The sequence below is a fragment of the Trachymyrmex cornetzi genome, unplaced genomic scaffold (assembly GCF_001594075.2).
Source record: "Trachymyrmex cornetzi isolate Tcor2-1 unplaced genomic scaffold, Tcor1.1 scaffold350, whole genome shotgun sequence".
NCBI classification, from domain to species: Eukaryota; Metazoa; Arthropoda; class Insecta; order Hymenoptera; family Formicidae; genus Trachymyrmex; species Trachymyrmex cornetzi.
Genome location: NW_017298214.1, coordinates 140,853 through 155,585, shown reverse-complemented (window position 1 = coordinate 155,585; position 14,733 = coordinate 140,853). Strand labels below are relative to the sequence as shown.

General features: G+C 32.1%; 1 protein-coding gene across 1 annotated transcript in view; it reads left to right on the top strand.

The window, feature by feature from the left end:
• Nucleotides 1-2,942: 2,942 nt before the first annotated feature.
• Nucleotides 2,943-14,733, top strand: part of LOC108763311 (protein bark beetle) — a 122,018-nt gene continuing 110,227 nt past the window's right edge. The window contains exons 1-3 of the mRNA XM_018510819.1: nucleotides 2,943-3,066; nucleotides 3,528-3,646; nucleotides 4,919-5,447. Of these exons, the coding sequence (XP_018366321.1) occupies nucleotides 5,121-5,447 (327 nt within the window). The 5' untranslated portion in view covers nucleotides 2,943-3,066; nucleotides 3,528-3,646; nucleotides 4,919-5,120. The remainder of the gene's footprint in view (nucleotides 3,067-3,527; nucleotides 3,647-4,918; nucleotides 5,448-14,733) is intronic.

The window sequence follows — 14,733 nt, the reverse complement described above, 5'->3', positions numbered from 1 at the left end:
AATTGTTAATTGTTAATTGTTTAAAAATTTCTGAATTTTCATATAATAATTGTAATTTATTAAATGTTTCTCTCTTTAGACGAAGGTATCGCTGAAACTACAATAAATATATTAATTAGGTTATAATATATAGTTTTAATTTATACAAATATCACGTACATTATAAATTTGTGTTAATTTGGAATTTTATAATTATCAATTATTATAATAATAATAATAATTTTTATCAATTTTTATAATAACTTTTATAACGTGTGACTCACTTCTTTATCACTATAACTATTTATAATTTCCACCATATTTTTTACTTTATTAATTTTCGTCTTTTCTAGTTTTAATAATATTTCGCCGTCACTACTGCTACTGGACATGTCCAGTAATTCATTTAATACGATAAATATTTTTTCTGCCATCGTAACCTCTTTGCACCGTCAAAAGCCCTCAGTGCATTCGAGTGCGTCCTATGACAGTGAAACTAGCTCAATCGAACATAAAGAGTTCACTACTGTGGCAGAGTTACCCAATCGAACCCATTTGTATTGACATTAATCTAGCTCAGTTATAAATCGAACACAAGTGGCAGATGCACCAATAGAGGATAACCTCAATCGAAGACGCTAAGGGCCTGAGCACAATAGGGGAACAGGAATTAGATATTAAGATTTTGACCTATCAGAAACTGATTACATCGGAATACACGGTTTCTGATAGGTTGAAATCTTAATATCTAATTCTTGTTCCTCTATTGTGCGCAGGCCCTAAAACTGAGAGAAGGCGCACTCAGTGCACACTAGTGCATCCAATCGAATTCGCCATAAATCACCTCACTTGCTCTGGCAAGGGATTTTTTCGAACGCACTCCTAAAGGTGGTAGTGGGGATGAATGTCGCTTCTCCTATATATAGAACTCTAATTGGCATCGATGAGAAACTATATTAAAGACCGTCAATCCTGGACAAATTTTCGGCGGTATAAAAAGGAGATAATTGAAGAACGCTGACAATTAATATAAATTTACTATTATTAACATAACAAGTATTTGACTAATATTATACATTATTATATAAATTCATAATTTTTTATTATATTGCTCCATAAATAAATATACATTCTTGTAAAGCTATAATATTTTATGTGTTACCGCAATAGCTACATGCTAAAGAATTAATGAAAATTAGGATCGTTATTTTGTCTACAACTTTGTCAACATTTTTTCCTCCTCAATAGTATAATTTAGTCACCTGTAATTTTAAATATGAAGCAGTAAGCACATTTTATTTTTATCATTTTGTTTATAACCAGCAATGTAAGTATATATATTTATGATAGAATAATGAACCGCCACCATTCAGGTCACGTTTGTATATTACTGTCAGTTGACTACCAGTACTAAAAATCTGTAGTATACGTAACGGGAACCATAAATTGTCAATACTGATAGTAACTGGTAGTAATATATAATCATATATGTATGATAAATGTACATAAATCAATTAAAGTCTTAATATCAGAGTAATATTAATTTTAATATTTTATAGCTGTCTTTAGTCTACATGTGCATGTACGTATAATTTTGTAATAATTAACGTCTTAATGACATCTTTAACGTTGAGTGGAAACGTTATAATTAATTATCTGTTAGTTATTATAATCTATAATATGTCACTCTGCTCTTTAATACGTTTTATTGCCACAATATTACTGTGATAAATTGCAGTAATACTATTGTGACATATAAAATATCATGATATTTCAATATTATTTATCAACATGTGATATATTAGTAATATTTCTGTGATATTACGCTGGAATATGTAATATTTCTGATCTTTGCAATATTACTGCGATATTACTGTGATATTATGTGCTATACGGGCATAGACTTTTCTCAAAAATGAGATTGTAATAGTTTAAAAAATTATGATTTTATTGGTCACAAAAAAGTAATGGGTCAACGACCATTCTGAAAAGATATTTATGTGAATAAACTTGCATATAAATTTAACTCGAAAAGTAAACAAAATCTCATCTTGTTTTCGTTCAACGAAGATGTTATAGCTCTTGATTTATACTATCGTATGTTCCATACTCTTTCATTAAGATATACACGTAGTTTTAATATTTTATTCAAATTATACAAATATTTGTAATTTTGGGTGAGCTTTGGTGATGCATCCCAAATTTTCGACACTAAAGAACCACCTTAAAAAACTTCATAGTTTGAAGACATTCGCAATAATGAATGGATATCGTGACATATATGCTTTGTTGCCGTCATATTATAATGCTTAGGATGGAATGATTAATAATTCCTTGCTGTTATGTTGCTGTCATCTTGCCGACAGCATAACGTACCGCTATTGCTGACCGTTTGTTTTTGAATTTTTCGTCAACTAATTGCATGCATAAGCAATTATATTGCTGCATTTTCAACGTGTACTATTTTGATGTCAGCAAATGTATGCCAATTAAATATAAGACAATTCGTACAATGCATCAGTTTGCTCAGTATGTAAAAAAACACGCTTGGTTATCTGGGCTCCCACCTTCGCAGTAAACACCAACTACATACTACATAGTAATTTAACATAATATCAATGTCATAATTTCACATTTTAATTGCAATGTAACGTACAATTTAACATCGCTACGTACAACCTGTACGTGCTATATTATATTTATATTATTGAGTATGAATTAATAACATGAATATTTATGTTACTTTTAGTTAATGTTTACTGGGTATCCATTTTCAAGCTCAGTTCGTTGGAGTCTCTTTAATCTTTAAGAGTTAATTGTTTGAAAACCACAAATGTCAGGATTAAGGAATTGATCGGAGTCTAAAGTCGGTTGAGAAGTAATCTCTACAACAAAGAAACCCAAGACAACCACACTGGGAGGGACTCACCTGTTTCACAACCTGCGTGACGTATACACTCGGGTGCATCACGTGACCTGCTCTACGTCTCGGCTGTAGTAGGTGTAGCGTAGCGTCAACGCGCTACCAGTCAGTGCACCATGGCGACCGCGGTAGTAGCTGTAATGCCTCTGTGAGGGGACGGTGACGTGAGTTACGCAAGGGAGTGACCGCGACGAAAAGTGCGCGTATACGCAAGCATAAAACACAGTGATCAAAACCGCGCCCACGATTCGAGGAAGCTCCAGATGGGAGAGAGATTTGGAGTATCTATGATCGACGATCGACAAAGGCATCAGATCGCCGCAATCGAGAGGCTTTAGCGAATCCGCGAGATTAAATGAATAATTGATCGATCAGCGTCATCAATGACTCAAGGAGATCAACGCGGGTCCACATCAAAATCGAACACGATCAATTTCATCTTAACGGAATTGAAAAAAAAAAGAATTGGAAAAGGAACGACAAAGAAATCGAACGGGCGCGTACACAAGATATAAATGCTGCGTTACGCGCACAGTCCGTTGCCGTCGCCGTCGTTGCCGTGATCCCTCGCATTTAAACCAGCGGGGGTTAACGCTCGAATTTGAAATCGCTTGAATGCGAACAGTGCGTATCTCGCGACGTTTCTTGGGTAGCATCGTTGCCGAAGCGGTTTCCACATCGCGTCCATCGTTACGAGTCGCGTCGCATCGCTTCGTTTCGCTTCAATTAACGCGGCATACACAGGTGTGTAAAAGGCGAGATGTTGATGAAAGGTTGTATGCGGTGAGCCAGTGGTGAATGGTTAGGCTGCGACGAGAATTTGAACGAGCAGCCAACGTTGCCGGATCGATGCGATCGAGGATCGTTACAAAGAACACAAAGCCCCTGCGAGGAATTCGAGTTTAATGTCGCGTCTTTTGAGTTAGAAGTGTACGAGAGATTCACTATTATTATTCAAATTTTCCTCCGATGAAGAGTACAAGTTTTGATTAAAAGAATTTATAATCTTTATGTTACAAGCGATTAAAGAGAAAAAATATTAAGCTTTAAAGATAATCATAAATGATAAAATCTTATGATTTACTTTAAGTTACAACATTTGCGAGAAAGATCAGCAAAATACACTATGAAACATTAAAAAAAAAATTATTGGAAAGCGAGATCGAATCAGAATTTTACGAAGGAGAAATCGATTTGAAATTTATCGAATTACGTCTGCCAAATTTAAAAACTTGATTTAGTATTATTTTGTAATATTTTTAGAACATTTTTAGATCTCTTTTTTTCTTTATCACAATAAAGCAACAGTGTTAGCTCATTAATTTTCGATTTACTATCTTTTCTGTTCTTTATTTGATGATAATAATAATAATAATAATCTTTATCGCTACTGTACAGTACTACTGAGATGTAAAAGGAATGAAAAGAAAAAGATGAAATAAATGCAAGAGATAGTGTAGTATAAACAATCTTTTCTTTAAGAAATTATTATTACATATTATTCAATTATTATTACATATCATTCAATGTTTACTGTCAGACATCGTAAGTTTTGAGAAGCGTTTCGATAGTTTCGTTAAAGTTCTCCAATTGTTCTCCAGAAACGATTTGCCGGATGGTACGATAATGTATCAGGAAGAGCAATAAGCGTCTCTCGAAACGGATAATTGTCACCCAAAGCTTGCTTTGACCAGTGAAAGTATCAGATGTTGCGTGGCATGAAAAGGAAAGACGTCTTCTGACTGACATACGAATCCGATAGACGAATGACGCGTCCGTGAATCGCTCGGTGATAAGCGGATGATTCTCGCGAAGCTTCGTCAACGCGAACGTATCTCGGTTTGTGTGTTTGCGTAATACTTAACTAGTATATGCACTCATCTTGAAAGTCGTAAACTAATGTATCGAGAAATCGCATGGAAACCACTTGTTGAGTTCCTTACGAAAATGTCAATTACGCTAATCGTCAATTCTTTTTGGACGTTCCATCCCTCAAAAGTGATGTTCCCGTTTTAGATTTAATAATAAATCGAGGACTATATATATACAGTGGATGGATTCTAACTCTGAGTTCAGTAAGAGAGTTCAGTGTCTCATCGAATTCTAAGCGAATGGATTTCCGTTAAATTAGGAAACCAAACTTTTTTACTCTAATCAGGGAGAAAGAAGAAAAAGAAGGCGATTTAAATTACCTAATATCGAAAGCATATACCGAAGAATGCAACGGTTGTGGATTTCGCTGTCGATCCTGGCCGTTCTGGCTAGAGCTCTTCCAGATGACAGATTCAACCAAACATCAATTTATTACACAATTCCAATAAACGAGAGCGAGACAAACGGCAGCTGGAATAATGGCGGTCTTTTCGAGGAGCATGGTGGCCGCATTATTCGAGATCAAAAAGTGTTTGAGAGATCGAAGAGTCCTTACTTGCTGCGAGAGGATTTGTTTATTGAAAAGGACGCCAAACTCATTATAGAATCCGGCGTGGAGATTCGTTTCAGTCCGATGATCGGCATCACTGTCCGCGGTATCATAACCGCCAAGGTAATAATCCGTAAAAATTGCAATAGAGATTTCTAAAAGGTTGAATGAACACCCTCCTAGAGAAAGTCCGGCTTTGTTCTCGAGACGAGAACAAAGACGATTATCTGTCAAGATCTTTAAATCACATTGCTGATGTCAAACATGTTTTTCTTGAGCGTAATATAATATTTAGAGTCTCATTGTCTAGTTGACAGTGTTAGAGATTTCGTCATTAAGATAACACTTCTGAAAATGTCCTACACTTAAATACGTTTTCGAAATATCTGTAGATAGAAAGTGTGAAGAAGAGCAGAACCGGTCACAAAAACGTCAAAATGATATTGACTGTATTCAATAGAAGAAGCAGTTTTACAATTGTGTGTTGTAAATAGTAGTAATGTAATCTTCTTACGGACTCTCCCAAATTCAACAACCAAAAATCCAAAAAACCAGGCAAATGAGAGTTAGCGTGATAATTAATCTTCTACGCAATCTTAAATCTTCAATCCAGAAAATAAAATCTCTATTCCAATAAACATAATAGTACGTTTCAGTTCACTTTGGAACCATCCTCAGTAATACAAATTCAAAAAATCAAAATATCAATCCCTTCATGTCCAAAAAAAATCACCATAAGATTAACAGATTTGATGTTGTAATCCCAAGACATAAAAGGAATTCGTCTCGACATTGGATAAACCAATTACAATTAATATTCACTAAAGAATATCAAAATTAAAAAACACATGTTGATCGTAGCTCGAACGAAACATGACTGTTTTTTTAATCATGTTTCGTTCGAGCTACGATCAACATGCGTTTTTTAATTTTGAAGAATGTTTGAGTTGACTTAATTTGAAATAATTCTTATTATATTAAAATTTGACATGTTGTATATAATTTAATTTTGTATGTAATTTATAAGTGAGCAGTAATCTCCATGAGATGTTGATTTCTCTTCGATTTGTTTGCCACAAGACTAGCATATCTTGAGACAATTATGATAAGAAGAATGGGAGTTGCCACTCTCCAACTCATCTCATGAAGATATTAGTTGATTTAATATTGATAGTCGGATCACTGAAGATGGCTCGAAAGTAAGCCGAAACGTTTGATGTTTTTTATATTTTTTTATATATTTATACTTGAATAAAAAAATCGTTTATATTTTTGCACCAATTACCGCAATTTTGACTCTCAACGCCCGATTTTATTATATTGAAGATTTAAGATTGCGTATTAATTACCACGCTGACTCTTATTCGCCCGATTTTTTGGATTTTTGGTTGTGTGTTATAAGATTTTTTAATATATACATTTAAATTCCCTGATAAAAAAAATTGATAAAGTACGATAGAAAAATCCTATCGTTTTGAATATGGAGTCTGGTACGTGAATTCACTAATTTGATTCAGATTGTATAGGAATCTTATACAAATCTTATAGAATCCGATGAAATATGATAGGATTCATATTCGATCAATCGTGATGCTCGCGAACAATAGAAAATGATATAAACTTATAGAAAATAATACAAACTAATAAAAATCCTATTGTTCTCAATCGTTCTCTATCAACTTTTTCTTACCAGAAAATTGTTTTATAGATTTTTAGAGTCAGTAAGGAACTAAGAGCAAGAACTATAAATCTATAAAAAATCTTGTAAAGCTATTTTTTCTGCTAAACGCAATTAACAATTAAAATGAATTGTGACTAATTGAAAAGTGACTTAATAATTTTAGAGTAATTTTGATATCATTTTGATGTCATTATAATATTTTGTTCTGCTTGGAATACAGCGAATTTTTCAGAAAATACACCTTTTTTTATTCGAAAAAGTTGCAATTCCTTGAAAAAATTCGTTGCTAATGAATAACTCATATTTCCCTAATGCCTTATCGTATACATTGTCATGCTTGCTCCAGATGAATTCTGATAAATATCGTGTGAATAGTCTTTTTGTTCTTAATAAATCCCCTGTTTGGTTTTCCGACTCACTATGACTCACCATGTGTATACCATGCGATACATTTGCGTATATCCTCCTCGGAGAGCAGAGGACACGCTTTGTATAAAAATCACGAGTATAGTATCCCTTCTACATAAAATTCGTCTTTTCTGGTCAGGTCTTTACATATTTTTAATCACACCTGACTTAATCAGTAATATCAACTAATGCAATATTGCCCCTTAAGCGGACTCACTAGCATTTAGCTTGTAGTTTCACAGATAGAGTGATTATATAAGTATATTTGTAATTTATGTATCAATTTTCTCCAGAATGAGCCATGACAAACTTATATTATGGTTCTTCACTCATTACTGCTGTGAAATTTTATATAGCTTGTATGTAAAATAATTTTTTTTTATGATGAAGTGCGATTTGTTTACATATACATTCAGAATGGTATAATTGAACTCAAATATAGCGTTTCAAGCTAACTATATCATGAAATTAAAATGAGCCGATATATCGGTTTTTTCCGGCGGTCTAAAGGTTAAAAAGTTTGCTGTTTTATCTGTGTGATAAGTTAGAAGGCTTAAGGCCATTGCGAATTATACAAAAGGGATCTATTTGAGTATTTACTTTGAATTGATATACGATACTATATAATGTAATTATATAATTTTAATAAGCGAAGCCTTTGCTCCCCAAGGGGGGGGGGGGAGATTATAAGTGGATCCTTGATCCATTCTTTGTTACATGGTACTGTGATTCTTTGTATTAGGTCGGAAATCAAAAGAAGGGCTTTAAGAAGAAAAAGAAGAAGAAGAAAAAGCAGAAGACCACCCAAGGCACCTGTAGCTTCTCGTGCCATCGTGTAAATAGTCTCGTTCCCTGTAAAGTTCAGTATCGTCATAGTCATATAACGTTGCGGTCCACGAGTACTAGATTTTCCAACCGTTACTTTTGTTTGCTAATAGTGCTCTGTTGAAGTTGTATAAAGTACTCTCGGAAGGAGTACGTTTTCGCACAACGGGTTATTCTCGAGCGTACATCTTATTGTGCCTTTAAAGAGTTTTATTAAATTATACGTGATTCTTTTTAACTTGATTATACTATAACGTTACTTTAACTCTAAACAAGATTTATAAAACTCTCTCTCTCTCTCTCTCTCTCTCTCTTCGACTTTAGAAAGAAAGTAAAAATTTTAAGCTTACCTTAAAGTCAAAGTAACATTGGTAGAATCGGGTCTTAATTATCTACATTATCAATAAGTACAAGATTGAAAGATAAAGATGAACTCTGGTCCTCACCTTCTATATACAGTACACAGTTGGAAAATTTGTGTCAAATTTACATAAATTTTCACATTTCACATGTCCCAAATGATCTATTCAAATTTTTACGTTAATTTTATATACATAAAACGAATATATTAGAAAGTGACACAAATACATATATTATGTAAAAAATTAAACCATAAGAAATATATCATATTGACGCAATTTGAAAACAAATTGTGAAATATTTCTTCAGTAAAATTAACATCCTTATGTTAAATTAACAGTACATACAAGGACAGTATTTATAATGATATCTCCCATACATCATGATATTTTCACAGAATTAAACATGATTTAACATTTAACATTTTATTAATATTCATTTATCTTAATAATTTACGCGTTTAAAATATATTATTTTTATGTTATTTGTTCATTTACTCAGAAATTGTATTATTTTAACACTAAAAAAATGTTGAACATAAAATTAATTTAACATAAAATTCAATTAACAGAATCAAGAATATCAAATTTAACGTAATCACATTATATGAAATTAACACTCGAATATGTTAAAAATATTCAATACAAAAACATTTAATGAAGATAAAATAGAAAATGTTTTTTATTGTATATATAGGTACATTTGTATTAATTTTTTATGATTTTTATTCGCATATTTACATCCGTATTAACTATTCAATGAGAACGATCCAAAGTATTCCAAAGTACACTGTTAAATATGTCATCAAATTTAATGTATTTTTAAGTTACATAAATTAAATTAAATTTTATGACTACATTAAATTTACACGTGTAATGGAAGCAAATTTCAAGTAGGCACATTAAAAATATTTAATGTATTGTCAATGAAAATAAAGTTACAAATAACTTAAATTTAACGTTTACTTACATTAAATTTTATACAAATCTACATAAAACTTAATAAAAAATGTACTAAACTTCGCAAAATTTTATGAAAAGTACACTAAATTTCATGTACATGTACACAAATATACTTTTCAGTTGCAGATACATTAAATTTAATTTAGTGTAATAAAATTGAATTTAATTTATGTAACTTAAAAGTATATTAAATTTCATGACATTTTTAACAGTGTGTATATAAGATAAAATCACTACAAATATTTCACGACGTATTGGATATACACAAGTACGCGAACGTGGATAATTATGGATAGCATCTTTAGTTGTGAGAACAATATCGATGGTATGTGTATATGTACTGTGTACATATGTCTGGACATTTAAATGGACATAAGAGGATTGTTTTTAGCTGAACTTTTGCACCAGTTCATCTTTTTTCTTCTCGTTTTCTCCTGAAGAGAAAAAGAAGAAAGATGAACTGATACATAAGTTCAGCCAAAAAGAACAGGCCTATGATTCATCGCAGTGTGCAACTGTACACGTGTTACTACAGGCACGCGAGAGAGAAAGATTGTCTTAAAGACAAATTGCGTTCTCGGAAAACTTCGTAGATTGCGTTTCTAGTAAAATTTCGATATCATGCGTAATAACTTCAAGTTGAAATCTCACGGTGTTACTATCAATAGAAAAATGTTACCTGAGTCTGCTAAAGCCTTATATCGTCATTCACGTTGAGAATCGATAGTGCTGCTGATACTATTAACTGATAATGGGATTGGAGTCATACCAACTTCTTTATCAGTGAGGTTTCATAATCATTTAGGAACAAATAGTGCGAAGAACGTGATTCATAATTATATACCTCCCATGCGCGTCATAACATTTCCACAAAATATTTAATGAAATCCCTCCCAAGTAACACAGCAGCGCTTGCAAAGCGTTAAAAAAGCGGTTATATGCGCTTTTATAGCGCTTTGTTAACGCTTTGTAAGCGCTGTGTGCTACTTGGACTATTAACCTGGACCCGTCACCATCGAAAATCATAAAATTAAACATGAAATATAATATGCTTGATTTTTTAAATTTTAGTTTCCTTTATTACTATTGCATAATGCTGTGTGTATATGATTATCAGTTAAAATTATTAATTATCATTAATTAATAATTTTGTTTTTTTTTGTTTCGGTCAATGATCCTTTTTGCACTATACATATAGATCAAATTAATTACATTATAAATATTATGTAAATATTATAAGATAAATAGGATATATTAATTAAAGGATTGCAAAAATTATAATAATCTCGTTCGTTCTTTTAAATCTCTCAAAATTTCATCTTTGTAAAACGAATCTTCTCGCGTATTCGTGATAACCTTACACTCTCGCTCGCCCAGCTTTAATCAATTCTTCCGGTGTGATTATAATTGTCATAACTGTCTTTACTTTGGTTGGGTGCATATTATAAACTATATGTCGATATTTGTTAATTTATCGCTCTTTTAACAGAAAGTCAAGTCATCCGCGTAGAGTTTCCGGTAAATAGACTTTTACGAGTGGCGATTAAAATAAAAAATAAACGTCGTCAAGAGATGCTAATATCGAGTTTCACTAGATGTTGTCGAATAACGAAGTGATATTCATTGACATGATAATTGACACAATTTGCAAAATGTGCGAGGGTTTCTGTATTAAATATTTCACTTTTAAATTATGCATTATTTTGAAATCGTTATAATTTATATTTTATAAAATCTGTTCTAGAGAAAACTATTTAATATTACAGATTCGGCTATATAAAAATATAAAGCACCCGTTTATTGCATTTTCTTGGAAAGGGATAATAAAAGCCAAAGAAGGACTGACAAAATATTAAATTAAAATTGTTACAAAAATAAATATTATTTTTCAATAAAGTTATTTTTTATTTATTTTTCGTTAATGAAATAAAGAGCATTGTGCTTCACTCCAACCCAGTAAATGTAATCGCAAAAGAATGCAAAGTGACTGATGGAATACATGACAGGAAAGGGATTCTTTCGCACGCGGAACGGAGAACACCGTTTAACCGGAAACATCATGGACACGCAAGCATCGATGTTTTTATTGTTGCGTTATTGGTGCGGACGGTATCGGCAAAATAATACTCATATCTACGCGTTAATACTTCTAACAAGTGTTATTAGGTGTTATCTCGTTGCTATTTTAATTACGGATTGCGTACGTACATAGCAATTTTAAAGGGGGCATGCGCACTCAATCATTCTATAGATACAACACGTCGCACCGTGAACATATATTTCAAATCATTAAAAGGCTAAATTTCTAAGACAGAAACACAGTATTTAATTGATTAGTAAAGGGAGAAAAATGTTGAAACGGGTGAATCATCAGAGTTTCCATAATGCGAAATAAATAATTTCTTTAATTAAAAAATGAGAACTTATGAGATGCTGTGTGTGTATTTTCTAGAGTTTTTTTTATTTCTGAGTAAAAATCCGAGCAAAAAACTAGGTTTTACAATAAAAAATTCCTTTACATCAAAAAGGGTATAGAAATTATATTTTTTATATTTCGAAATTCTCGATGTAGGGGAGTTCACCATGATAGGATAACTTTTACTTTATATATGTTAGTTTAGGTTTTCTCTGAGGAAGGCTAAAAAATGAGTCGAAACATGTAAGCGCGTTTGTTAAATAAAGAAGTTTCAAGCTTCATAAGTGTATTATTTGCGCGACGTCTTCTGCGCCTGACTCCTAAAGCCCGTATTCTTTCCAATTTTTTGATTTATAAGGAATCTTGGTTAGTTTGATTTGTTATACGAATTTTTTGTATTTGTCTTTAAATATCAATATGGAAACGTGTTGTTTGCATTATTGCGGTTCTTACTCTAATAACACAGAGATGTCCTGAGGAATCCTATGAAGGTATCCTATGAACTATCAAATGAGCACCTTACTATGTTCCACATTCATTCACAGGACATAGAAATCGATAATCCAAAGATATTCTAAAGACGTCTATCCGTAATCTTTGGGACAATTCCATTTTATTTTCTATACAGCACATGCTTCCAAGGGACATCTTAAAAGGACTTTAAGCTCCAGAGGGGACGTCCCTATATCTTTTGAACGTTTCTTGAATAAAGTGTACCGAATTTGCAAGATTAAAATATTTCATAAAATATTATATTTATTAGCTTCGATTGTACAAAAATATAATCATTACTCACACTAAGTGCATGCAAAAATCATGTACTAAGAAATTATGATACGTCTATGCTTTGGTTATGTAGACTTAGTTATATAGAGAACTTGATTAAATTTTACATGCGAGAAACGACATCATCATATAGCAACAGTTCTAGAATATCAGAAAAACTCAAATAGAGACCCTCAAAATTACGGGTGGATTCTTAGAACTTCGGATTAAAATGTTATAACGTTGTTTAGAACATTTTTAGGTGTTTAATTTGCTAAGCCTCAGGACATTATGAAGAAAAAACGGGCAATTAAGAGTCTTAATACGCGGTAATTGGTGCGATTATCTTATAAAACATATATTTCAATCGTATATCTTACATAAATATAAATACTGAAAGTTTCGGCTCAATTCGAGCCATCCTCAACAGCCTTGCATAATAAAAATTCTTGATAACCGATAGTCGTACATCAAAGAAATCGAGTGCAGCAAGGAAGTCTCACAGATTACCAAATCTGGAGTGTGTAATCGTCAGTTAGCTGTTTAACTATAAGTGCGAGCTAAATAAAAAATAATATCATTCAGAAGGACAGTTACTAAAAAGAAAGGATAATAAATTTTTATGGAGATTTACCTACTGCACACCATAACTGCACAATAAATTAAATTAAGATTGACAAAATGGATAAAATCAGACAAAATTTCTTGACAGACATAACATTCGCAGTGTCAACGCAGAGTCACATATGTAAATGAGCGTTAAGAAATAAATATTATAAGAATGAAAACAGAGGAATAGAAGTTATCGAATTGAAAAACAATATGTAGATAGACGCTTGAGTATAGTTATAACAATCAGAAGAATTAAAATTTATTTATTATGTTCGTGTATAAGCATGGTGCAAGAACTCCGTGTCTAATTTCAACAAAATTTAAACCATTGTCTTGCATTTTGATATTGAGCATTTCGGACATTATCTTTTTACCCAGATATCTTTCTTTGTCTACAATTTTGATGTTCATCCAATCAAATTCATGGTCAAATTGTAATCTATGTTCGGAAATGACAGGTAAGTTACTACTTTTTTTATTGTCATTTTTATGTTCGTTAATTCTAGTCTTTAACTTACGACTCGTCTTCCCACTTGTTTGTAAGAAGCATTACAATTTTTACAATTAATCTCGTATATAACATTTTTTTTCGACTCGTGAGGAAGAACGTCTTTTTGCGCTTTGATGATTCCGTCAAGTTTATTTAAACTGAAGAAGGACAATTTGACATTCAGATTTTTAATGATGCACTTTTTGTCATAAATGCAAGGCAAAAATGTTTTTCTGATAGTAAACCAGAAGTTATTTTATTATCATTATTAGGTTTGTCTGTTTGTTGTCAAACTCAAAGATAGATCGTACTCAAGAGAGGTTATCGTAATAAATTAGGCGCAAGCTATGTTCGAGGTCTAATTTCTGCCAAACGGAACAAGCACCTAATTCGGCGACTAGATATTCTTAAATAATATTAAAAAATAACATTTTAACATCAAATTATCTGAGCACCTAATTTTTTAAGACAACTTCTCTCTTGTGAGTTGGTCGTACTACCTATGTTGGAGGTCTAATTTCTGCCAAACGGAATGAGCACCTAATTCGGCGACTAGATATCTTTAAATAATTTTAAAAAACAAACATTTCAACATCAAATTTGTTTGAGTACCTAATTTTTTAAGGCAACTTCTCTCTTGTGAATTGACCGCATTAGCTATGTTGGAGGTCTAATTTCTGCCAAACGGAACGAGCACCTAATTCGGCGACCAGATATCTTTAAATAATTTTAAAAAACAAACATTTCAACGCCAAATTTGTTTGAGCAGCTAATTTTTAAGGCAACTCCTCTCTTGTGAGTCGACTGTTCGACTGACGCTTAATTTCTATATATATATATATATATATATATTTAGGTGTTAAACTTAATTCCTATCGTTTTTTCATCTC